At 44.4% G+C, this 27,750-nt stretch overlaps 1 protein-coding gene across 7 annotated transcripts; it reads left to right on the forward strand.

Moving 5' to 3' along the window:
• The first annotated feature begins 3,113 nt into the window (after positions 1-3,113).
• LOC143284626 (uncharacterized) lies at positions 3,114-27,141 on the forward strand. Of its 7 annotated transcripts, none has more exons than XM_076591489.1 (5): positions 3,114-3,153; positions 12,658-12,782; positions 19,147-19,943; positions 21,911-22,085; positions 23,898-27,141. In XM_076591489.1, the coding sequence occupies exons 3-5, from the start codon at positions 19,899-19,901 to the stop codon at positions 24,251-24,253; spliced, it is 576 nt and encodes a 191-aa protein (XP_076447604.1). In that variant the 5' UTR covers positions 3,114-3,153; positions 12,658-12,782; positions 19,147-19,898; the 3' UTR covers positions 24,254-27,141. The 7 variants fall into 7 exon arrangements, with proteins under 7 accessions (XP_076447604.1, XP_076447606.1, XP_076447605.1 ...); XM_076591490.1 differs by lacking the exon at positions 3,114-3,153 and adding an exon at positions 10,889-11,097 and having other exon boundaries at positions 12,663-12,782; XM_076591492.1 differs by lacking the exon at positions 3,114-3,153 and adding an exon at positions 10,889-11,097 and having other exon boundaries at positions 12,663-12,763.
• The last annotated feature ends 609 nt before the right edge of the window (positions 27,142-27,750 follow it).

Here is a 27,750-nt window from a genome sequence, read left to right on the forward strand (position 1 = left end):
CAACATTGGGATGCTATAGCACAATGGCAAAATGTCTAGATAATTTTCAAAAGCTATTTGGCTTTTAAATAAACTGTAGTTATTGGCTTTTGTAGAGTTACGACAAGTTTCTACCCATTTCTGTGTATAACTATCTTCAAGTCTTTGGGTCAGATTGTTTATCAGCCTTGCGGTTGATACAGATTGTGGATAGTACCACACAAAAGACAGCCCATTTTCATCTAAAATCTGTTTGATTTTAAGTAACCAGTCATTTTTGTGCATTTGTAAATTAAAACATTCAGTTAATGTGTTCAGCATGCGAGAGGAGAATTTTTTTTACTCATCATTGTGTCAATGGACAATTTGTGCCAGAATTTGATCATTCGGCAATATACATGCACTAACAGGGGGAAACATCCTGTTTCACCATAGATGAAACAGTTTGGAGTGCTTTTCTTAAGCCGGAGTATGTATTTACAGCATTCCAAGTGTAATTATTCGGCATGTCAACGCAGTTATTACCCCAAACTTCACAACCATAAGTTAATATTGGCATGACCAGTGAAGTGAATAAGTCTAACTGGCAGGAAATAGGGAGCTGAAGTTGTCTGCTTTTTCTTAACAGTGCCATCATTGCCCGTCTGGCCTGATCTGTTAATTGTTTCACAGCTATGTTAAACTTACCATTGAAATTGAAAGTCAGTCCTAGGTATTTAAAGCAAGTAACGTGTTCTAGAGTATTTCCATTAAGTGTGAACGGGTACTGGTAATTTAGTTTCTTACCGCAGAATACCATTATTTTTGTTTTGGAGCAATTCACACTGATTTTCCAGTCATTACAATATGCTTCTAGTTCGTTTAGCGCCTTCTGAAGATTAGCTTCTGAGTCAGCAAATATTACTGTATCATCAGCATACAGAATTAGCAATAGTTTGAGGTATTCAGATACTCTTTCATCATGGCTTAGTCCCATATCGACAGGGGAGCAACCATTCCTGATAAGGTGGGTTTCCACATCAGTCACATACAAAGCAAACAAAAAGGGGGGTAGGTTTTCACCTTGGCGAACACCTTGATAAACTGCAAAGGACTCAGAAACGGTACCATTTGACCCCGGAAACCCCGGAATTCCTTTATACATGTTCCTGACAATATTGAGGAACTTGCCATTGATTCCAGAGCGAATGGGTTTTGTCCATAAGCCTGTATGCCATACTTCGTTGAACGCTTTCTCATAATCTATGAAAGCACAGAACATTTTTTTCTTCCTGCTTCTCATTATGTCATTCAAACATTTCCTTGCAAAGATGTGATCAGTTGTGGAATGGTTAGGTCTAAAGCCAGCCTGGTTTTCGGAAAGAATATCTAAGGTATCAGAAAAGGTGCATAGTCTTTCGTTGGGTGCAGCAGTAAAGAATATAGCACTGCATGAGAGTAATGTGGTGCCCCTATAATTATTCGGGTCGTTATTGTCTCCTTTATTTTTGTAAATGGGGACAATGGTACCAGTGAGCCAGTCACCTGGTAAGGTGCCAGTTTCAAATATTCTATTGAATAAATTACACCAAAACTGTTTTAATTTATCAAAGGTATGATAAATGGCTTGACTGATAATTCCATCAATTCCGGGTGATTTATTATTCTTTAGCTTTTTAAAAATAGAACAAAGTTCTGCTTCTGTGAAGCTTTTATTTAGAATTGTTTTTGCTTCATCTGATTCAATAAATTCTCCCAATAATCTGTCAGTTTCTTCTTCCTGTGAGAGTGTGGTCTGGTCACTTGTATTTATTTTGGACAAACGGTGTTCCTAGAATTTGTCTAATGGAATTGTTGTTGCTTGTTTATGGTTCTTCCCATTTACGAGAGACCAATAGCGTTTTGGATCATGTGATTTCGTTTTTCTTATATCATTAACTATAGATTTTCTGCACCTTTTTCAGCTTTTCGAATTGTGGATTTGTACTGTTTACATGCTGCTTTCATCTCTTGTTTTAGAATTACATTGTCCTTGTCGTTCAGATGAGCGTTTCTGAATGTGTTGTATCTTCCTCTACTTAGTTTACATGCTTGGTCAAACCAGGCCTTGTTAGTGTTGTGTACACATTTGCCGGTGTTTGTCACAGTTGAGGGTCTTGGAGCGGCTGTTCATTTAAGCATGCCATACTTGTCGCAAGTGTTCAAGATCACCTTTTTCATGACATCATACATGTCATTAACATCATCATCATTCATATTATTTAAGGATTGCATGTCTTCATCACTAACAAAAAAAGCATCATTTGGTACATTTTCTTTACGCCAAACAATCTTGCGTTGGCATGAAGTCAGTTGAGTAACACTGTCATGTCTAGCTTGAGCAGTACTTTCTACATTTACACGTGATTTACTTGACATGGCAAAATTTGTATGGACAGAGCAATGAATATCTGAGAGTGTAGGATCAAGCTCATTTACCCTCAGAAATCATGGACTTGTGTCATTAACTGAATTTCACCAATAACATAATCAATAGTACTTTGGTCTTTTACGTTTGTGTTTTTTTCCATGGTTAACGTCATCGCCTAGCCTGCCATTAAAAATATACAAGTTGTTTGAGCGGCATACATTAAGGAGAGCTTTTCCAAAATTATTAACACTATGTTTATCTTCTGTATTTCTACTGACTGGGATACCAAGGCTGCTCAATGTGAGGGAGGGATTCTGATCAATATTGTCAAGAAGCATGTCAGTATTCAATAGTTCTAGGGCAGTGTTATCTTCTGAGTCAATAAAATCACTACTACAACTAGTGTGAGCATTGAAATCTCCCATTAACAGTACATATAATTCATGAGCATTATTAAGATCAACCATTTCTTGCTCTATGTCTGCAAAACAAGAGTCGCGAAGCATATTGTGAGCTTTCCGGTGGTGTGTATATACCACCAAGAAGTACATCTTTGTCAGTGTTAAATAATCTTTTATCAAAATCACACCAGGATACAAACTGAGATTTGGATTGCACATACTTACATTTATCTTCAATACTTTTCTTTACACAAATAATAATACCCCCTGATCTATCTTGTCTTGTCTGAGAGAGCAAGGGAGGTGATCAATGAAAGTCAAGAAACAATCGCGAAGAGTTTCCTCCCGCTGTAACTATGGCGGAGAAAAACTGGTGAGCCTGAGGTAAGGGAAATTTTCTTGCGTGGAAGTTGCGGTAACTGAATGTGAGTTTCTTGCTGTTTACTCAGAGCAGCTGAATCAAGAAACATCTGTCTTTTCTCAGCGATTCTTCATGTTGATTATATCCCATCACTTTCACCCGTTTCAATGATTGTGAAGTGTAATTTCGACAATCGAGACATACTTGACTACCATTTTTTAGTTGTCGACTTAGCGACCGAGTGACTTGTGACTGAAGTTAGTGGGAAGTTTCCAGAGTTTACGTTTCACGCTGACTGCTGATCTGCTTGTATCGTGTCCATGTAAGTAATCCTGTCAGTCGATATGTATCTGAGTGATAACAAGCTGTGACGGCATTTATAAGTAGGGCAGTCTTACTCCCCACCGGCCCTTCCTGGCCCCTGGCCCTGATTACTTGTTAGCTTTATACCAAAACCTATGTATCAAATTTCGCGTGAGTAGAGTGCAGACAGCAACAGGCTACGGCTTCCAGGGTTTGCTTTGACAACGCTGGACAAGGCGGTCAGCTCACACCACTGGAGGCTGCAGGGAGTTGTTTTTTCGTGGGGAGGTGGAAGGGGGTGGGAGTGCTGGGGCAGGGGGGTAGAGTGACTTGTACCTCATACCCACAAAGCAGCGTCATTGTGACCATGACATGAATTGGATGAAAGTCGGTCAGTGTGCCAGGTTACCGTACAAAGACAGAAAAGTGTCAGGTGGTTTTGTTACAGCAGTAGCACTAAGTGCTGCTTAGAAACTGCCTGCATGTTTACCATTTTGACTTGAACAATTCTGAAAATGGTTCATTCTGCAATCAGCAGTCTGTCACTGCTTCTTCATGAGGCATCTCACAAGAACAGAAGAAGAGCCAACTCTCGTGCCCACTACTCCTCTTTGTGTATCTATCTCTCTCAGTCTCTTTCTCTCTCTACTTCTGTCTGTCTGTCACACACACGCGCGCGCACACACACACATACACACACGCACACACACGCACATGCACACACACACACACACACACACACACATGCAGGCAATGCAGACACTAACTGTTCCAAGATGCTGCTGCATTGCAAGCAGACATAAACCTACAAGTCTCTGTAGCCAAGGTAACAGTACCCATTTTACAACACTTACAAGTGTTTTTGTGTTTGCTTTTTTCATTTCTGATGTTTGACTTTTTTATTTATTGAAACAAGTATGATTCATTGGGTAATATTCTGATAGTTTAGTTTGGCTTGACAACATTTTTCATTCTTTAAGTTTAATGATAATTAATCTGTAATTTTATGGAAGAATTCCTCTTGATGTTACGTACCAACAAGGTAGCCATGAGTTGTAATATTTTAGAAATATATGTGTTTGTTACTGGAGGCCAAAAGTCTGACATGTCATTTTTAAGTACTATGAAATATTTTAAAAAATTAAATGGTGTGTGTCTGTTTTGTGTGTGTCTGTGCGTTTTGTTTGTTGTTTGTTTTTTTCCAGTTGTTGAGATTTTAGCAGTCTTGTTCATATTAAAATTGTCAACAGTTTGAGAAAGTTTTGACCAGTTCACATCATGAGCATTCCAAAATAACAAAACTGATATATATAACTGGCAGCAAGATGTGTTGTAACTAAAGTTCTTCAGCATTACCAACATGAAATATTATATTTTGGTCAAATGTGCTTTCTTTCTATTATTTGGACATGGTTACCTGCATGAAACATTGTTTTGGTCAGTATGAATGTGTAATGCTGGATTCCAGTTGCCCATCAGGCAGTGAAGTAGACTGGGGATGAAGTGAGTAGTGTGGTGACTGTTTACAATCACTTGTCACAGAGATCTCAGAATCTCTCAGTGACTTGAAGTTGAATAAAGCAGTGTCACATGAGCAGCTGACTTTGAGAAGTTGATGTAATTAACATGTCAGCTGGGGACCCAGACATCAGTGACAGCCTTTGTGCCCTCTCTCGTAAAGATAGTGGTCTCAGCTTGTTCATTTTATAAGCAGCACACATTGTGTCATGTGCAGCATATCCTGACGAGAGGGGCATGGGATAAAGAACAGGCGAGAAAGGAGTTATTTTCTGCACATTTGATAGTTTACAAAATCCACATTAACATAAAACATGCATGCACATGCAGAGACAAACATTCAGACACAGACAGACACACACGCATGCACTTACGTATGCATGCACGAGTTGAAAATATTTTGTTTTTCTCTTATCATTTTGTCATGGATGCTGTGTCACTTGTGAAGGTGAATGTTCTGTGCTAATCATCCACAAATGGCTATTTTGCATAGATTTAAAACACATCAGATGGCAGACCAGTTTCATGAAGCATTTACAACAGGACATGGTTCAAAGTGCTGGCAGTGTGTTTATAAAGACCTGTATAAAGCTGTGCTTATAAAGCTCCATGGTTCAGTGAGTTATAACGGTATAAAGCTCCCTGATTCAGTGTGCTGACAGTGTGTTACAAAGGAATAAAGCTATGGTTATAAAGATCTATGTTTCAGTGTGCTGGCAGTATTTTTATAAAGCTCCATAGTTCATTGTGCTGGTAGTGTGGTTATAAAGGTATAATTATGTAGCTTCATGGTTCAGTGTGTTGGCAGTGTTGTTATAAAGGCATAAAGTTCCATGGTTCAGTGTACTGGCAGTATTTTTATAAAGCTCCATGGTTCATTATGCTGGCAGTGTGGTTATAAAGGTATAATTATAAAGCTCCATGGTTCATTGTGCTGGCAGTGTGGTTTTAAAGGCATAAAGCTCCATGGTTCAGTGTGTTAGCTGTGTGGTTATAAAGACATAAAGATCCATGGTTCAGTGTGTTGGCTGTGTGGTTATAAACTAATAAAGGTATAAAGCTCCATGGTTCAGTGTGTTGGCTGTGTGGTTATAAAGACATAAAGCTCCATGGTTCAGTGTGTTGGCTGTGTGGTTATAAAGACATAAAGCTCCATGGTTCAGTGTGTTGGCAGTGTGGTAAAAAGGTATAAAGCTCCATGGATCAGTGTGTTGGCTGTTTGGTTATAAAGGCATAAAGCTCCATGGTTCAGTGTGTTAGCAGTGTGGTTATAAAGGTATAAAGCTCCATGGATCAGTGTATTGGCTGTGTGGTTATAAAGGCATAAAGCTGTGGTTATAAAGCTCTGTGTTTCAGTGTGCTGGCAGGTGGGTGCATTAGCTGAGTGGTTAAAGCATTGGACTTTCAATCTGAGGGTCACAGGTTGAAATCTCGGTAATGGCACCTGGTGGGTAAAGGGTGCAGATTTTTCCAATCTTCCATGTCAACATATGTGCAGACTTGCTACTGCCTGAACCCCCTTCATTTGTATACGCAAGCAGAAGATCAAATACACACGTTAAAGATCCTGTAATCCGTGTCAGCGTTCGGTGGGTCATGGAAGCAAGAAAATACCCAGCATGCACACCTCGAAAACGGAGTATGGCTGCCTACATGGCGGGGTAAAAACATCATACATGTAAAAGTCCACTCATATACATACAAGTGAATGTGGGTATTGCAGCCCACAAACAAAGAAAAGTGCGCTGGCAGTGTTTTTGTAAAGCTCCATGATTCAGTGTGCTGGCAGTGTGGTTATAAAGCTCCATGGTTGAGTGGCAAGGAAAGGTGAGACCTTGTGAGCAGTGACAGCTGGTAGCATCAGCAGGCTGTTGATTGTTCACCTGACACCTGTTGACTGACACCTGGTAGCATCAGCAGGCTGTTGATTGTTCACCTGACACCTGTTGACTGACACCTGGTAGCATCAGCAGGCTGTTGATTGTTCACCTGACACCTGTTCACTGATGGCTGGTAGCATCAGCAGGCTGTTGATTGTTCACCTGACACCTGTTGACTGACACAGTGACTGCTGGCTGTCTGTTGACAGCTTTCACAGGGAATTCTGATCTTTGTCATTTGATCAGTGTGTTGGAGGTTGTGGGGTGGATAGGGATAGGGATGAAATCACACAGCAGTAGTGATATGCTACAACAGAGGTATCCTTGATTTGCATGTCTGAATTGAACATGGTGATTCAGTGTGGTTTTTAACTAGTGCAACAATATCACCCAACACTGCTTTCATATTTTTAAAGCAGCCAACTGTACAGTTGTCATTTTCCTGATCAGGATGAATCAACTGATATTTCTCAATATTTATGACATGTTTATAAAGGAGTATATATATTTTGATATAAAGTATATATATATATATATATATATATATATATGTGTGTGTGTGTGTGTGTGTGTGTGTGTGTTAATATTCATGACATTTGTGAAGGAAACCATTCTGATTAAATTTATTGTGAGATATTGGAGTATGCATATCAGTTTTGGTGTTTATCATAGTTTGAATGGAGTTAATGACTTTTGTCTGTTGATGTATTGTAGGTCAGTCTCTCTGGAATGTGTGTGTTGCATGCATGAGTGCATGTACCTATGTTTGTCACTTTGTGTAAGTGCGTTTGTTTTTTTTTGTGGGTTTGTGTGTGTGTGTGTGTGTGAGATGATAGATATGTCAGGGAAACATTGTTGGGTAACTCATGTTAGGAAGATTCTCTGTGAAACAGGTTTTAATATTGTTTGGCTTCAGCAAGGTGTTGGTAATGTAAAAATCTTTCTTAGTGCTTTGAAGCAAAGGCTTATTGATATGTACATACAAGAATGGACTGGATCCTTGAGAGACAGTGACAGATATATGAGCTACACATCGTTTAAAAGTATTTTTGAAAAAGAAGCATACATCTCAAGTATTGATGTGTACTGTTACAGAGTAGCTATCACACAACTGAGACTGAATGTATTACCAGTTAGTAATAACATACACCGATACAGTGATTAAACAGATAAAAAGATGTGTTTATGCTGTAAATCTTCCATTGAAACTGAAAAACATGTACTGTTTGAGTGTACATTGAAAAGGGATGCAATGAACAGAAGGAAACGTCTTACTCATGGGATTTGATATGTTTATGATTCAATATTGCTGCCACATCCATCCCATTTCCCTACCTCCTACCCCCTTGACCCCCCCCCCCCTCCCCCCCCCCCCCCCCCCCCCCCCCCCCCCCCCCCTTGTTCCCCTATGCCCCATCTCCCCCACCCTCCTAACCCTCCCCCCCCCCCTCACCTCCATGTGTTTGTATAAGGGCCTATGGCCAATGTACAATAAACAATTCAGTGTAAAGTGTTCTCTCCCCCCCCCCTCTCTCTCTCTCTCTCTCTCTCTCTCTCTTGTTGTTATCATGATTAGGGATGGTTACATATTTATGCATAAGCAAGTGTACTCATTTGTGAGTGTGAATTGTCCGTTTCAGTATTTGTATAATTTTATCTTTCTTGTTATGACATTATTTTGTTCTTTCTCTCTTCTTTTTATCATTATTTATTTTAACTTATTTACTTAGAAGTAGTAGTAGTAGTGATAGTAGTAGTAGTGTATTTTTTTTATTTTGTTTTGTTTGCTTGTTTAATTTCTTTGCCCTGAGGGCCAGATGAAAAAAAGCATGTCCTTGCTTATTCCACTTCCCTCATTAAAGAAAATTCATTAATTCATTTATTCATTCATTCATTCTCTCTCTCTCTCTCTGTGTCTCACCTAACTGCATGCTGGTAGAAACTCCAGAACTGCTTCTTGTTATGAGGTGTGGTACCATGGTGGCAGAAAAGCTGACCATGTTATTCAGTGGTTCAAACAGAGGTGTGGAGCACAGCATCTTCATGTGTTTATTATTGTCTGTGAGTGAGTGTGACAGACTTTCTTTTCACAACTACTGAATTTTGCTGGGTACCCTCTTATGTTGGTATAAAAGGAAATGGAATGGCCGACAGATCAGCAAAAAAGGGTTCGTAAAGAACCGAGAATACTTTGGAAATAGTTATCCAACAGTTTCAGAATGTTGCAGACTTCTGGAGTCTTCCATATGGAGCAGATGTCAAGTTAGTGCTTATGACAGGATTACATACCCAAAGGAAAAGGGGCTAACAACTGAAATTACACAATACAAATTGATGGATTTCCCATTGTTCTACCATAGACTGGTAACCTCTCTGGTGTCTCAAATAAGACTAGAACCTTTCAAGACAAAGTTTAGCAAAAACGTTTATTGTGTTTGTGGTAAACAGATCACACAAAATCATATTTTGTTTCAGTGTCAAACGATTGCCAGGTTACATCCAAAGTCAAATAAAGTTAGAACATTTTCAGAACAAAACATAGAAGAAATAATGTCCAACCAGTTACAGTTGACTGAAATTGCCGAATCCCTGTTACATAGCCCAGTAGGAGTGTTTCTGTGATGCTGTCTCCTGATATTGAATTCTATTGATTTTTTTATATATTGGTACTTATGTTGTTAATTGATTGCTGTTACACAGATATTTATGAATTGTTGATTCCATTATTCCAGTTTATCCCCTTTGTTTTTTGTTTTTTTTCTTTGTATCCCCCTTTAACCACCATCTCCAACCCCAAATCACACACAGACACACACACACACACACACACACACACACGTGTAATGTGTATACACACATATACACACACACATGTGTATACACACACATACACACACACACGCGCGTGCGCACACACACACTGCATGACTGCATACTTCCCTATGTTTAACGCCACTTGTGCACATAATCTGACAAAATTCCCACCACATTTAACTCTGGATTTCACACAGTTGTCCATACTCATTACACATTGAAGAATTTACTTTGAATACCATTTTTGAACAGAACTGCCCATAACATGCTTCAATTTGCAGAATTGAAGGTTTTCTCAAGAAAAGCCATAACATGCTTCAATTTGCAGAATTGAAGGTTTTCTCAAGAAAAGCTACATTATAATTTACAATTGAAAGAACTGTTTCTGTATAAAGGACATCAGAGTAAACATGATCCACTATAGAATAGTTGTGTGTTAATTCGGCCTGAAACTCTCCAGTAATATTATTTCCTTCTCCCCATTCCTGTCATCTGTGGTTAATGATTCTACTGTACCTCTTATTTGTAACATTGCAGAGAGAAATGCCTTGATAGTTACTGGGATTATCTACATTACCTTTCTAAGTTATAGAGGGGAAGAAAGATGGATCACAACTTTTTTTCAGGGTAAATTCATTTATCAGAAAGACTGTCAAAAAAGAACACCAGACTGTATCAGTTTTACATTTATTTTTGAAAAGTTTTCAAATAATGCCGTCCGGCCCAGCAGTTTTACAGTTGTTTTTGTTTTGTTTTGTTTTGTTTTAATCTACTAAAGCAGGATAATGGCAGGTGAAGACTTAGAGAGAGGACAATCCAGGGTGATATTTGTGAACTTTGCCCTGTTGGCTTAGAGTCAGGCTGGCCTGACCTGAATCATAGGAACCTGCATGAACTTTTTTTTTCACATGAAATATGAACTCTCTCTCTCTCTCTCTCTCTCTCTCTCTCTCTCTCTCTCAACCAGTGGACAATACTATACTGTATAATTCCAAATTGGAGAACGGCAGTTGCAGTTAATGTGCACCATGGATACCATGTGTCCCTGGTTTAATGTGCCGTGGTTTATTAATAAGATAATAGGCTGGCTGTGTGCCTGACTTCAGAACATCGTGCATCAAGTGCCTGTGGTGGTGACAGTGAGGGTGGGACAGGGTGTGGGTGGGATGACACAGGAGTTTCCCACAGCAACTGATTACACCCCACCCCACCCACACACACACACACACACACCTACACATGCACACACATTCTCACATGTCTTTCCAGGCTTGGGGTGGCAACTGTTAAAGTACAACAGGTTTGTTTTGCCGAAAAAAAGCAGAGATGTCTATACGTGAAGTGCAGTTCTTAGGCCCTATTGTTCCAACACTGGGCCCACATTACATACATGCGGAGAACTGAAGAGAATGGGAAGAGGTGTGGTGATGTAAGCTGTTCAAGCTGTTATTGGTGAGATCATCCAGCGATCTCAGACAGCACTCAACTGCTGTAACACTTGTTTCCTGGTTGTAGGGTTGGACTGGAAGGGGTCAGGCATGTGCTGTTGGACTGAAAGGGTCTTGGCCTGCTTTGTGCAGTTGTTGGCAGTTTGGGTGTGAAGGTGGTGTGAATCTCTTGAGTGGGAACTCTAAGACATATTTCTTTTGTTGAGTCTTGTGGATTGTTTTTTTCTGATTCAACTGAATATACAGTTTTTGTCCAGCATTGTCGTCAGATTTTGTTGAATTTGGTTGGTTTGCTGTCTGTCTGTCTCCTGGTCTGTCTTTCTGTCTCACGCCATGTAGCTTTACATTCTTTTTCCTTACTCTCTGTCCTGGTCTGTCTTTCTGTCTCACGCCATGTAGCTTTACATTCTTTTTCCTTATTCTCTGTCCTGGTCTGTCTTTCTGTCTCACGCCATGTAGCTTTACATTCATTTTTCCTTATTCTCTGTCCTGGTCTGTCTTTCTGTCTCATGCCATGTAGCTTTGCATTCTTTTTCCTTATTCTCTGTCCTGGTCTGTCTTTCTGTCTCACGCCATGTAGCTTTACATTCCTTTTCCTTATTCTCTGTCCTGGTCTGTCTTTCTGTCTCACGCCATGTAGCTTTACATTCATTTTTCCTTATTCTCTGTCCTGGTCTGTCTTTCTGTCTCACGCCATGTAGCTTTACATTCATTTTTCCTTATTCTCTGTCCTGGTCTCTATTTTCTTTTATTATTTTTTCTTCTCTCTCTCTCTCTGTCTCTCTCTCTCTCTGTCTCTCTCTCTGTCTCTCTCTCTCTCTCTCTCTCTCTCTCTCTCTCTCTCTCTCTCTCTCTCACTGCCTCTGTCTCAGTCTCTCCTAGATTATGTCTTGAAGCTGTCTAACATGTCCCTTCCTCACTCTCTTTTGCCATCTTTCTTCATTTGGTGTCTCTGTGTCAGAGATTGAACTGTCTTCATCACACGTCTCCAGTATATAGAAAGACTGACTTGAAGAGTTTGGTGTGTGTGACGGTTTATTGTGTGTGTGTGATGGTTTATTGGTGTATGTGTGACAGTTTATTGGTGTGTGTGTGACGGTTTATTGATGTGTGTGACGGTTTAGTGTGTGTGTGTGTAACGGTTTATTGGTGTGTGTGTGACGGTTTATTGGTGTGTGTAACGGTTTATTGTGTGTGTGTGTGTGTGTGTAACGGTTTATTGGTGTGTGTGTGACGGTTTATTGATGTGTGTGACGGTTTATTGTGTGTGTGTGTGTGTGTAACGGTTTATTGGTGTGTGTTTGACAGTTTATTGGTGTGTGTAACGGTTTATTGTGTGTGTGTGTGTGTATGACAGTTTATTGTGTGTGTGTGTGTGACGGTTTATTGTGTGTGTGTGTCAGCTTATTGTGTGTGTGTGATGGTTTATTGGTGTGTGTGTGATGGTTTATTGGTGTGTGTGTGACGGTTTATTGGGGAATTGAACAGTTCACATGTGTTTCATCCCCATGCTGTTCTCCGACTGTGAAATGATACTGCACACAACACCGTGGTTTGTACCTAGTGCAGGAAATGACGATGAGCAGAACAGAGAGGTCTGCCCTCCAAGGGTGAGAGTCAACATCGCTAACTACATTGATCAGTCAGGGGCCAGTGGCTGCTGTTTGCAGGTATTCAGGCAACAGTCAGGTTAGCACATTTCTGAAATCACCTGCTTTGAACTGTAGTGGTGCATGTGTGGAACAAAGTGAATTGTTTGTGGAGCAGAACAAAGTACAGTGGCCTTATCTTCAGGTCAATTCAACATTGAGCTGAGTTCAGTTAAAAGATATCCCCACACAGCAGTCAGTACTCTATTAGTACATCGGATTGCACTCACTAAGTGCATGATGTGTGCTCAGTATTTTGTTAGTACACCTACTTGCACTCTTGTAGTGCATGATGTGTGGTCATTATTCTGTTAGTACACCTGCTTGCACTATTTATATTGTAGTGCATGATGAGTGCTCAGTATTCTGTTAGTACACCTGCTTGCACTCGTGTAGTGCATGATGCACTCAGTCATTTTGAAAGGTGAAGGTAACTGAGGAGAGAAAGAGTGGACAACAAGAAGAGCAAATATTCTCCATGATTTCTCTTTCTCCCTCTCTCCCTCTCTCTTTCTCCCTCCCTCTCTCTCTCACACACACACACACACACACACACACACACACACACACACACACACACACACACACACTCACTCACGCACTCACTCACTCACAGACTCCCACCCCCACACACAAACACATACATACACACACTCACAGTTACAGAGTTTAACAAACACACATGCACGTGTGCATGCTTACACACACACACACACACACACACACACACACACACACACAGAGAGTTACACACATGTCTTTTCCCACTGAATTTTTTTTCTCTCCTCCCCTCTCCCTTCCCACTTTCCCCCCTTCATTAAAGAAACACTCAGATTGACAGAGGGAGGAAGTGGAAAAAAAAACCCAGACTGACAGAGGGAGGGAGTGGAAAGACAAAGACTTGACAGAGGGAGGGAGTGGAAAGACACAGACTGACAGAGGGGGGGGGGGAATGGAAAGACACAGATTGATAGGGGGGTGGGGAGGGAGTGGAAAGACAGACTGACAGGTGGGAGGGGGGTGGGGTGGAAAGACACAGACTGACAGGGGGTTGGGGAGGGAGTGGAAAGACACAGACTGACAGAGGAAGAGACGGAGTGGAATTCCACAGATTGACAGAGGGAGGGAGGGAGTGGAAAGACACAGATTGACAGAGGGAGGGAGGGAGTGGAAAGACACAGATTGACAGAGGGAGGGAGGGAGTGGAAAGACACAGATTGACATAGGGAGGGAGGGAGTGGAAAGACACAGATTGACAGAGGGAGGGAGGGAGTGGAAAAACAAAGACTGACAGAGGAAGGGAGTGGAAAGACACAGACTGACAGAAGGGGGGGTGGGGTGGAAAGACACAGACTGACAGAAGGGGGGGGGGGAGGGAGTGGAAAGACACAGACTGACAGAGGGGGGGAGTGGAAAGACACAGACTGACAGAGGAAGGGAGGGAGTGGAAATCCACAGATTGACAGAGGGGGGAGTGGAAAGACACAGATTGACAGAGGGAGGGAGTGGAAACAGATTGACAGAGGGAGAGAGAAGAAAGACTCTGACAGAGGGAGGGAGTGGAAAGACACAGATTGACAGAGGGGGAGTGGAAAGACACAGATTGACAGAGGGAGGGAAGGAGTGGAAAGACACAGATTGACAGAGGGGGGGGGGGGGGTGGAAAGACACAGATTGACAGAGGGAGGGAGAGGAAAGACACAGACTGACGGAGGGAGGGAGAGGAAAGACACAGACTGACAGAGGGAGGGAGAGGAAAGACACAGACTGACAGAGGGAGGGAGAGGAAAGACACAGACTGACAGAGGGAGGGAGGGAGAGGAAAGACACAGATTGACAGAGGGAGGCAGGGAATGGAAAGACTCAGATTGACAGAGGGAGGGAGTAGAAAGACATAGATTGACAGAGCGGGAGTGGAAAGACACGGATTGACGGAGGGAGGGAAGGAGTGGAAAGACACAGATTGACAGAGCGGGAGTGGAAAGACACGGATTGACAGAGGGAGGGAAGGAGTGGAAAGACACAGATTGACATGGGGGGGAGGGGAAGACACAGATTGACAGAGGGAGGGAGAGGAAAGACACAGACTGACAGAGGGAGGGAGAGGAAAGACAGACTGACAGAGGGAGGGAGGGAGAGGAAAGACACAGATTGACAGAGGGAGGGAAGGAGTGGAAAGACACAGATTGACAGAGGGAGGGAAGGAGTGGAAAGACTCAGATTTACAGAGGGAGGGAGAGGAAAGACAGATTGACAGAGGGAGGGAAGGAGTGGAAAGACACAGATTGACAGAGGGAGGGAGTAGAAAGACACAGATTGACAGAGGGGGAGAGGAAAGACACAGACTGACAGAGGGAGGGAGGGAGTGGAAAGACAGATTGACAGAGGGAGGGAGGGAGAGGAAAGACACAGCCTGACAGAAGGAGGGAGAGGAAAGAGACAGACTGACACAGGGAGGGAGGGGAGTGGAAAGACACAGACTGACAGAGGGAGGAAGTGGAAAGACACAGACTGACAGAGGGAGGGAGTGAAAAGACAGATTGACAGAGGGAGGGAGTGGAAAGACAGATTGACAGGGAGGGAGTGGAAAGACACACACTCACAGAATTGACAATAGAGGGGTTGTGGGGAGGGAGTTTGCAGAAAGGGAGAGGGTGGAAATGCAAACAGATTTACCAGGTGTTTACATGGCATTACTACTGATGTGCAGCTCTCTGCATGAATCACAAGATCCAACAGTCCACCCCACTCCTTGTTCTATTTTTAGGTCAGTCTTCCTTGCTTCTCTCTTTCCAAAAGGAAGTGACAGGGGTCACCACAGGTAATTTGTTTGCAAGGTTGTGAAATGATGTATGTTGATCTCTGAAGTTGAGTATACAACTATTCATTTCAGCACGTATGGCACATGTCTATGCTTTGTGCTGTTCATGTTTCCATGGGACTTTCCCTTTGTGTGAGACCCCAACTGCTCTTTGTTAGTCAGCTTCACAGTCCACGTGTTAACTTAATGGGGTTGCTGTCAACCATTTCAGTTTGGTGAAGTGTCTCCTGACTGATCTGTGTCTTTCAAGAAAGGTTTGTGATAGTGTTAGTGGGTCATCACTGGGTTTGGGTGTTTTGTGTGGAAACAGTGGGCAGGCCACACAATCTGTCCAGGTCATGGGAAGAAAGGTCACCAGATAGTTGGCATGCATGGCCAAGTGTTTAGCTCTCTGCACTTTGACTTGTGGTGCTCACACTTTGTTGCTTGATCTTGCCCCCAGTCTGTCACTGAGCCTGTCACGTCTGAATTTAACTGAGTCAAAAGAAAAGGGCTGTGCAGTGTAGGTGTTGTATCTGTTGTGAACCACTCCTTGTGACACACTGGCCTGTCTGTGTGACTGCCGCACATTGACAGATTCAAATAGGACTGCAAATGCTTGAGTAGATGTTGAATTTGTCATTAAATGGTGGTGTTTCGTTTCAAAGTGATGTGTCATTTGTTACAGGTTTTTGCACTTTGTTGTGTTTGTGACATCATGATATTAACAGTCATGATATTGGTTGAATATTTCTGTGGCGCTCTTTCACACTATGTGCTTCACAAAAACATTTGTGAAAAAGCAAAAGAACACGATAGTACTGAATATACACACAACAGTAAAATCACACAACAGTAAATTCACACACACACACACACACACACACATGCGTGCCGTGCATTCTCTTCCTCTCTCTCTCTCTCTCTCTCTCTCTCTCTAACAATTCTAGAAGTTGTGCAAACATACTTTATATTTTGGTACATAGCACTTTATATTCTGGAATACAGGCAGTTTACAAGCAACAAAATCCAGTGATATGCATTCAGGCACAAACACCACCCTGCACCTGCTTGCATATGGTCTCTCTGCCCCTACCACCACCACTTCTCCTCCACATAACATACACAGGCATGCACTCATTCACATGCTGGAGCTGGGTAACAGATTGTGATGGATGTCATGGAAACAAGCAGTTCAGTTGGCAGCCAGCAGGTCAGGAGGAAAGAGTGTTTTAGCAGTGCTACACACACACATACACACACACACACATACACAAACACATGCACTCATGCATGCACACACACACACACACTCACACATTTACTCTCTCTCTCTCTCACACACACACACACACACACACACACACATACACACTCTTACACACACACACTCTCTCTCTCTCTCTCTCTCTCTCTCTCTCTCTCTCACACACACACACACACACACACACACACACACACACACACACACACACACACACACACACACTCTTACTCACTAATGCGCACACACACACACACTTTCTCTCTCTCTCTCTCGCTCTCTCTCTCTCTCTCTCTCTCTCTCTCTCTCTCACACATACTTTCTCACACGCACACACACACACACACACACACACACACGGGGATTGGGGGGGGGGGGGGGGCAGGAGCCAAATGAATGTTGTTACAGACTCACATTGTTTATACATATGTGAGTACACAAGGTACAGTCAATGTTTCCCACCTGTTACCAGGGCTGTTAGAAGAGAAGAGTGCACAAAGCTTTTGTCACACATCAGTTTTTTATCACTCTCTTCTTGGTAGTGTTTTAGAAGTTTCATGACATATACACCTGGAAGGTTGGGATGTTGCCATTGCTGACTGCCTGTCTGTTGTGTACTGAATGTGTTCGAGTCATCTTCATCACAATCAAGTGTTGTGGAGAGAGAGGGAATGTTCCTGTGGGAAAGACACAGACAGTGTGTTCACAGAGGGGGAATGTTCCTGTGGGAAAGACACAGACAGTGTGTTCACAGAGAGAGAAGGTTTCTGGGGAAAAGACATAGTGTGTTCACATAGGGGGAATGTTTCTGTGGGAAAGACAACGACAGTGTGTTCACAGAGGGAGAATATTTCTGTGAGAAAGACAGACAGTGTGTTCACATAGGGGGAATGTTTCTGTGGGAAAGACAACGACACTGTGTTCACAGAGGGAGAATGTTTCTGTGGGAAAGACATAGTGTGTTCACAGAGGGGGAATATTTCTGTGGGAAAGACAACGACAGTATGTTCACAGAGAGAGGTTTCTGGGGGAAAGACATAGTGTGTTCACAGAGGGGGAATGTTTCTGTGGGAAAGACATAGACAGTGTGTTCACAGAGGGAGAATATTTCTGTGAGAAAGACATAGACAGTGTGTTCACATAGGGGGAATGTTTCTGTGGGAAAGACAACGACACTGTGTTCACAGAGGGGGAATATTTCTGTGGGAAAGACAACGACAGTATGTTCACAGAGGGAGAATGTTTCTGTGGGAAAGACATAGTGTGTTCACAGAGGGAGAATGTTTCTGTGGGAAAGACATAGTGTGTTCACAGAGGGGGAATGTTTCTGTGGGAAAGACATAGTGTGTTCACAGAGGGGGAATGTTTCTGTGGGAAAGACAACGACAGTATGTTCACAGAGGGAGAATGTTTCTGTGGGAAAGACAGACAGTGTGTTCACATAGGGGGAATGTTTCTGTGGGAAAGACAACGACTGTGTTCACAGAGGGAGAATGTTTCTATGAGAAAGACATAGTGTGTTCACAGAGGGAGAATGTTCCTGTGGGAAAGACGACAGTGTTTTCACAGAGGGGGAATGTTTCTGGGGGAAAGACATAGTGTGTTCACATAGGGGGAATGTTTCTGTGGGAAAGACATAGTGTGTTTACAGAGGGGGAATTTTTCTGTGGGAAAGACATAGTGTGCTCACAGAGGGGGAATGTTTCTGTGAGAAAGACGACAGTGTGTTCACAGAGGGAGAATGTTTCTGTGAGAAAGACATAGCGTGTTCACAGAGGGAGAATGTTTCTGTGGGAAAGACATAGTGTGTTCACAGAGGGGGAATGTTTCTGTGGGAAAGACAACGACAGTGTGTTCACAGAGGGGGAATGTTTCTGTGGGAAAGACAACGACAGTATGTTCACAGAGGGAGAATGTTTCTGTGGGAAAGACAGACAGTGTGTTCACATAGGGGGAATGTTTCTGTGGGAAAGACAACGACTGTGTTCACAGAGGGAGAATGTTTCTATGAGAAAGACATAGACAGTGTGTTCACAGAGGGAGAATGTTCCTGTGGGAAAGACGACAGTGTTTTCACAGAGGGGGAATGTTTCTGGGGGAAAGACATAGTGTGTTCACAGAGGGAGAATGTTTCTGTGGGAAAGACATAGTGTTTTCACAGAGGGAGAATGTTTCTGTGGGAAAGACATAGTGTGTTCACAGAGGGAGAATGTTTCTGGGGGAAAGACATAGTGTTTTCCTGTGGGGAAAAGACAGACATTTTTTCAGAGAGAAGAGGAGAAAGAGCAAGTAGTGACTGAGCAAAAAACCATGTTACCAACTGGTGGTGTCTGTGTGCAGAGACCAGGGATCAGCACAAGGCAGCAAGTGACAGGTGTGTACAGGTGAAGAGACAGCCACTGTGCCCCACACCTACCTGTCCAGGTGTGTGAAGAGACAGCCACTGTGCCCCACACCTACCTGTCCAGGTGTGTGAAGAGACAGCCACTGTGCCCCACACCTACCTGTCCAGGAGTGTGAAGAGACAGCCACTGTGCCCCACACATACCTGTCCAGGTGTGTGAAGAGACAGCCACTGTGCCCCACACCTACCTGTCCAGGTGTGTGAAGAGACAGCCACTGTGCCCCACACCTACCTGTCCAGGTGTGTGAAGAGACAGCCACTGTGCCCCACACCTACCTGTCCAGTTGTGTGCAGGTGTTGAACAGTACAAGGCAGGTGTTGAACAGTACAAGTGGTGCTCTTCATCAGGGCAACCCTGCCAGCTGCCACTTTCCTGGGACTGAGCGCTGCCTGCAGGTGGTGGCAGGGCATGGTGTGCAGTCAGGATGCCCAGTGAGGGTGTGCCCAGTGGACAGTGAGGTTGATGGTGTAGTGTGCTGGGCAGGACCATCAGTGTGCCACAGTAGCACTGCCCTGGTTGTCAAGTGTGCAGACAGGGGGAGGGTTGTGGTGTGGTGTGTGGGACAGCAGAACTGGTTGTCAGCTGTGCAGTCAAGGGGAGGGGTGTGGTGTGGTGTGGTGTGGTACAGCAGAACTGGTTGTCAGCTGTGCAGTCAAGGGGAGCTCATCGACCACACACCACAGAAAGATGCTGACGCTGCTATCTGCCCTGCTGCTGCTGTGTGGGGAACAGGTCAGTCACTGCTTCTTCCTCTGTGTGTCTGTGTCTGTGAGAGAGAGAGAGAGAGAATGCCTGTGCATGGATGTGTTTGCATTTGTTGTTGAGACATCAAGAGAAGAGAGAGAGACTCAGAGAGACCTTATGCTTGGTGTGTGTGCATCTGTTGTTGAGACATACATGCTAATGCGCTTGTGTGTGTGTGTATCCATAGTGCACAGCCTCACTGTCCATAGTGTACAACCTCACTGTCCATAGTGTACAGCCTCACTCTGTCCACTGTATAGCCTCACTCTGTCCATAGTGTACAGCCTTAGTCCATAGTTACAGTGTACAGCCTCACTCTGTCCATAGTGTACAGCCTCACTCTGTCCATAGTGATAGTGTACAGCCTCACTGTATAGCCTCACTCTGTCCATAGTGCACAGCCTCACTGTCCATAGTGTACAGCCTCACTGTCCATAGTGCACAGCCTCACTGTTCATAGTGTACAGCCTCACTCTGTCTATAGAGTACAGCCTTACTCTGTCCATAGTGTACAGCCTCACTGTACAGCCTCACTCTGTCCATAGTGTACAACCTCACTGTACAACCTCACTCTGTCCATAGAGTACAGCCTCACTCTGTCCATAGTGCACAGCCTCACTCTGTCCATAGTGATAGTGTACAGCTTCACTGTATAGCCTCACTCTGTCCACAGTGTACAGTCTCACTGTACAGCCTCACTCTGTCCATAGTGCACAGCCTTACTCTGTCCGTAGTGTACAGCCTCACTGTACAGCATCACTCTGTCCATAGAATACAGCCTCCCTCTGTCCATAGTGCACATCCTCACTCTGTCCATAGTGATAGTGTATAGCTTCACTGTATAGCCTCACTCTGTCCATAGTGTACAGCCTCACTGTACAGCCTCACTCTGTCCATAGAGTACAGTCTTACTGTCCAGCCTGACTGTTCATAATGTACAACCTCACTCTCCAGCATCACTGTCCATAGTGTACAGCCTCACTCTGTCCATAGTGATAGTGTACAGCATCAATCACTCTGTCCATAATGATAGTGTACAGCCTCACTCTGTCCATAGTGTACAGCCTCACTTTCCAGCCTGACTGTCAATAGTGTACAGCCTCTATCTGTCCATAGTGTACAGCCTCACTGTCCATAGTGTACACCCTCACACTGTCCATAGTGTACAGCCTCACTGTCTGTAGTACAGCCTCACTGTCCATAGTGTACAGCCTCCCTATGTCTATAGTGTACAGCCTGCAGCCTCACTGTCCATAGTGCACAGCCTCACTCTGTTCATAGTGCACAGCCTCTGTTCATAGTGCACAGCCTCACTCTCTCTATAGTGTACAGCCTCCCTCTGTTCATAGTGCACAGCCTCACTGTTCATAGTGCACAGCCTCACTCTCTATAGTGTTCAGCCTCACTCTGTTCATAGTGTACAGCCTCACTCTGTTGATAGTGTACAGCTTCACTGTTCATAGTGCACAGCCTTACTCTGTCCATTGTGCACAGCCTCACTCTGTCCATAGTGCACAGCCTGGCACTGTCCATAGTGCACAGCCTCACTGTCCATAGTGTACAGCCTCACTCTGTTCATAGTGTACAGCCTTACTCTGTCCATAGTGTACAGCCTCACTGTCCATGGCATACAGCCTCACTCTGTCCATAGTGCACAGCCTCACTGTCCATAGTGCACAGCCTCACTCTGTTTCCATTGTAGAGCCTCACTGTCCATAGTGCACAGCCTCACTCTGTTTCCATTGTAGAGCGTCACTGTCCACAGTGCACAGCCTCACTCTGTTTTCAGTGTAAAGTGCACAGCCTCACTCTGTCCATAATGCATCATTCTGTCCACTGTCAATAGTGTACAGCTTCACTCTGTCCATAGTGTACAGCCTTACTGTCAATGGTGTACAGCCTCACTCTGACCAGTATTGTAAAGCTTCATACCAGGCCTGTTGCCATGGTTACAGGAGGGGGATCAGAGCGGTGTGTGTGACACCCAGGACAGGGATGGCGGTGGCGGGGGTGAGTCGTTTGAGGACAAACTGAACGAGATCATGGAGAACGTGATGCACTCCAAGATGATGGAGGAGCTGAAGGCCCTGCCCAGTGAGGTCATGGAGGAACTCAAGAACCTGCCTGGCGGTGAGTCACTGGGCCTTTCGGGGGTTGGCATGTGGGGGTGTTGGGACATGGATGTGTGGGGGTGTTAGGAGATTGATGTTTGAGAGGTGTTGGATGTGTGATCTGTGTTGGGGGGTGTGGGAAATGGGTGTGTGAGGGGTGTTGGGAAATGGATGTGTGAGGGGTGTTGGGAAATGGATGTGTGAGGGGTGTTGGGAGTATGAGAGGTGTTGGGAAATGGATGTGTGAGGGGTGTTGGGAAATGGATGTGTGAGGTGTGTTGGGAAATGGATGTGTGAGGGGTGTTGGGAAATGGAGGGGTGTTGGATGTGTGAAGGGTGTTTCGAAATGGATATGGGAAAGGTGTTGGGAAATGGATGTGTGAGGGGTGTTGGATGTGTGAGGGGTGTTGGGAAATGGATGTGTGAGGGGTGTTGGGATGTTGAGAAATGGATGTGTGAGGGGTGTTGGAAATGGATGTGTGAGAAATGGATGTGTGAGGGGTGTTGGTAAATGGATGTCTGAGGGGTGTTTGGAAAGGATGTGTGAGGGGGTGTTGGGAAATGGATGTGTGAGGGGTGTTGTATGTGTGAGAGGTGTTGGGAAATGGATGTGTGAGGTGTGTTGAGAAATGGAGGTGTGAGGGGTGTTGGGAAATGGAGGTGTGAGGTGTGTTGAGAAATGGAGGTGTGAGGGGTGTTGTATGTGTGACAGGTGTTGGGAAATGGATGTGTGAGGTGTGTTGAGAAATGGAGGTGTGAGGGGTGTTGGGAAATGGATGTGTGAGGTGTGTTGAGAAATGGATGTGTGAGGGGTGTTGTATGTGTGAGAGGTGTTGGGAAATGGATGTGTGAGGGGTGTTGGATGTGTGAGGTGTGTTGAGAAATGGATGTGAGAGGGGTGTTGGGAAATGGATGTGTGAGGGCTGTTGGGAAATGGATGTGTGAGAGGTGTTTGGAAATGGATGTGTGAGGGGTGTTGGGAAATGGATGTGTGAGGTGTGTTGAGAAATGGAGGTGTGAGGGGTGTTGGGAAATGGAAGTGTGAGGTGTGTTGAGAAATGGAGGTGTGAGGTGCGTTGAGAAATGGAGATGTGAGGGGTGTTGGGAAATGGAGGTGTGAGGTGTGTTGAGAAATGGAGGTGTGAGGTGTGTTGAGAAATTGAGGGGTGTTGGGAAATGGAGGTGTGAGGTGTGTTGAGAAATGGAGGTGTGAGGTGTGTTGAGAAATGGAGGTGTGAGGGGTGTTGGGAAATGGAGGTGTGAGGGGTGTTTGATGTGTGAGGGGTGTTTGATGTATGAGGGGTGTTTGGAAATGGATGTGTTGATACCCTGACTGGTAGGGGGCTGGGGGGGAGGTGCCTGACTGCTGTGGGGTGCTATTTAATGATGAGGGGTGCCATGACTGCTGTGGGGTGCTGTGAATGATGAGGGGTACCATGACTGCTTTGGGGTGCCATGAATGATGAGGGGTGCCATGACTGACTGCTATGGGGTGCTGTGAATGATGAGGGGTACCATGACTGCTTTGGGGTGCCATGAATGATGAGGGGTGCCATGACTGACTGCTGTGGGGTGCTGTGAATGATGAGGGGTACCATGACTGCTTTGGGGTGCCATGAATGATGAGGGGTGCCATGACTGACTGCTATGGGGTGCTGTGAATGATGAGGGGTGCCATGACTGCTGTGGGGTGCTGTGAATGATGAGGAGTGCCATGACTGCTGTGGGGTGCCATGAATGATGAGGAGTGCCATGAATGATGAGGGGTGCCATGAATGATGAGGAGTGCCATGACTGCTGTGTGCCCCAACACTGCCTGCTGTGTGTGCAGAGCTGCGGGAGTCCCTGTTGCTTCACGTGGAGCGGCGCAGTCTGGTGGTGGCGGGGGTGGTGGTGGCGGTGGTGGCTGCACTGCTGCTGCTGGGCTGTGTGTGGATCCACTGGTGTCACACCGAGCACGGCGAGTACCGCTACATCCCCATCTCCCAGGTGGAGGAGTTCCTCCGCTACCAGAACCTTGCCTCCTCCACCTCCTCCTCCCACCACCACCATGGCCACCGCCACCGCCACAAACACCATGGCCAGCATCACTCGTCCCATGGGCACCGAGGCAAGGACAGGTCTGACAGCAGCCAGCTGACCCATCGCAGGACGGACCACAACCATATAGCCAACGGTGGACAGTGAGGGGGTGGCTGTCTTGTCTTGGGGGGTGGGCCTCCACTGTGCCTGTAGGGTTTTTCACTGTCTTGTTCAACCATTGCCTTGGTTTTCTTTCCTTTGTTTTGAACAGAAAGTTCTTCCATACTGCTCTTGATGGTGGCCTGATGAGGTGGTGGTGGTGGTGTGGAGAGGAGTGACTGCATCAGGGTACATGTGCACCACAGCATGTTGCTGTCTGTGTGTGTCATGGTTTTCCTGTGTGCTCTGGCCAGGATTATTTGTATACACTGGGTGTGACCAGTGCAGGCCTTGTAACTTCTTGCTATCAAATGAGATACAAGGTTTCCATGTGTGACCCTTGTATAATGATGGATGATGTAACATACATTTTGTTTCTGTACCACACATTGAGAGAGATATATTATGTGCTTTATACATATAGAAACATGTATATGTATGTTGAGGCAACAGACACAAATCTAGAATCAAATAGCAATGTATACCCCTAAAAAAGGCTTTGGTATTGTTGTGTATTTGAGAGCTAGTTTTGGCCTTTTACCATTGTGGTAGGTGATGGTAATTTACAATGACCAGGAATGTGGGCATTCCTTTTGATTGTAAACTGCAGGTTTGGGGCTTTGTGCTGATATGTGAGAGAGCCTGTTTTGGTAGTCTTGGCCGTCTTGTTGCCAGTGACTGTGTTGTGCAACAGAGAGAACTGTGCCAGAGGTGGACTGATGTCTATTCGTTGCCAGTGACTGTGTTGTGCAACAGAGAACTGTCATCACCACAGCACAACACACACACACATTGTTCTGGTGGAGACCTCACAGGTTTCTGTGAACAGTCCAGCCTGGCTGTCATGCTTTGTTTTTTAGTTGGTTTCTGTTTGATTTGATTTGATTTGATTGATTTACTCCTTTGTTTGTTGTTTGCAGAATGTTTTGTGGAAGGGTGTTTGATGTTTTTACCATTCCTTTCTTTGTGACTGGGTAGTGTGGAGGGAAGACAAGGTGAAGGAAAACAAACTGCTAACAATCAAAAACAAACACCAACCACCTGAACAAAGTGCGAAATGCGGGCCTTCAGCTGATCACTGGAGAACTGAAGACTATCCCGATCCAGGCAATGGAGAACGACACAAACCTACAGCCCTTGGAAGAATGACGGGAAGAGAAGGTTTACATTCACAGTGAGAAGCTGCTGCGCATGCCAGACCACCCTGTGCACTCCAGCATCAAGAACCCCACCAAGAACAGGATTAAAAGACAGAGTTTTAACCATCTCTCAAAATCCCTCCACCAGAAAAATGCAGACTTGCTACCTACAGACCAGGAAGAAGTGGAATTGCTGCCTGTTTTTGAGGAGCCAGACATCCCCCTGGAAGGAGTCTCGATTGTCACAAACGTCCCAGGAATAGAAAGTAAGGAAAACCAAGCTCCATATGTCGTGAAGGCTGTGGCACAACAGATGATTGATGGAAATTACCATCCCAGTGTGTGGACACATGTCTTTACTGATGGGTCCTCAGACGGAGCAGTAAACAACGGAGGAGCAGGAGTTTTCATCCAACACACAATTGGAAAACTCACACAAGAAACATTTCCCACTGGAAAAATCTCCTCCAACTACAGAGCAGAAACAAGTGCTGCCCTCCATGCAGCAAAAAGCCTTGCTGAATCAGCCAGACCACCACCCAAGATCATCTTCTCGACTTATTGCAAATCTCTGCTAGAAGCACTGCAAAACAAACTGACCAACAGCAAGTGTCTGTACAAAAGACCCTAACTGACCTCTCACAAGTGTCTACCATCACAATGCAATGGATTCCATCCCACTGCGGGATCACTGGGAATGAAAAAGCTGATGCTCTGTCAAAAGTGTGAAGTAAAATGGAGCAGTTCAGTCACCCAGTGACGTACAGAGAGGCAAAACCATTATCCACAGCCAGTACCGAAGGAAGAGACAGCCGAATGCTGACAGATAGGGACAGATGTGATTCAGCAACTCCAGTAACACCAGGAAACAATCCTCCTCAGACTTTGTACAGGCCACTGCAGGCTTTTGAGTCATCTGAGCTGAATGAAAAATCTCACACAGATGAATGTCCTGTGGCACAGGAACACAAACCCCAGAACATATTCTCCAACATTGCCCCACTTATGGGGATCAGTGGCGCCAGACCTGGCCCGAGGGAGTGAAGCTACAGGCACAGCTTTGGGGTGACCGGACTGACCTGGAGAAAACCTTGGGCTTCGTCAGGGTGATGACAACAATATCAAACGCTGAAGAAGAAGATGACTGTTGACAGCAGCTAGACCCACTCTGTGGTCAGTGTTCTCCTCTTGTTAATCTAACAGCAAACAGGTCTACATCCATCAAATCCTCCCCCATTGTTAATCTAACAACACACAGATCTACATCCATCAAATCCTCTCCCATTGTTAATCTAACAGCACACGGGTCTATATCCATCAAATCCTCCCCCATTGTTAATCTAACAACACACACAGGTCTGCATCCATCAAATCCTCCCCCATTGTTAATCTAACAACACACAGGTCTGCATCCATCAAATCCTCCCCCATTGTTAATCTAACAACACACAGATCTACATCCATCAAATCCTCTCCCATTGTTAATCTAACAACACACTCAGGTCTACATCCATCAAATCCTGCCCCATTTTTAATCTAACAACACACTCAGGTCTACATCCATCAAATCCTCCCCCATTGTTAATCTAACAACATACACAGGTCTACATCCATCAAATCCTCCCCCATTGTTAATCTAACAACACACTCAGGTCTACATCCATCAAATCCTCCCCCATTGTTAATCTAACAACATACACAGGTCTACATCCATCAAATCCTCCCCCATTGTTAATCTAACAACACACTCAGGTCTACATCCATCAAATCCTCCCCAATTGTTAGTCTAACAACATACACAGGTCTACATCCATCAAATCCTCCCCCATTGTTAATCTAACAACATACAGGTCTGCATCCATCAAATCCTCCCCCATTGTTAATCTAACAACCAACAGGTCTACATCCATCAAATCCTCCCCCATTGTTAATCTAACAACATACACAGGTCTACATCCATCAAATCCTCCCCCATTGTTAATCTAACAACATACACAGGTCTACATCCATCAAATCCTCCCCCATTGTTAATCTTACAATACAAAGAGGACCCATATCCAAAGTAGTCTCCCCTACTTTCTTTGCTTCACCCTGTAAAATAAAAATCACCTGAACTACAGAGAAGGAGGGGCAGCTTCCTTTGAAATGTGATGTATTTCTGCTTTTCTAGTAAAAACAAGAAAGAAAAGAAAACAAAAAAGTAAAGCATTTGTGATATGTTGTTTATTTCACTGTTTCACAGGTTTGTATGTGTCTGTCAGGTGTGGTGTCTGTGAGATATGGTGTGGTGTCTGTAAGGTGTGGTGTGGTGTCTGTGATGTGTGGTGTCTGTTAGGTGTGGTGTCTGTGAGATTTGGTGTGGTG

Source organism: Babylonia areolata, chromosome 8 (genome assembly GCF_041734735.1).
Source record: "Babylonia areolata isolate BAREFJ2019XMU chromosome 8, ASM4173473v1, whole genome shotgun sequence".
In the NCBI taxonomy this organism is placed as follows: domain Eukaryota; kingdom Metazoa; phylum Mollusca; class Gastropoda; order Neogastropoda; family Buccinidae; genus Babylonia; species Babylonia areolata.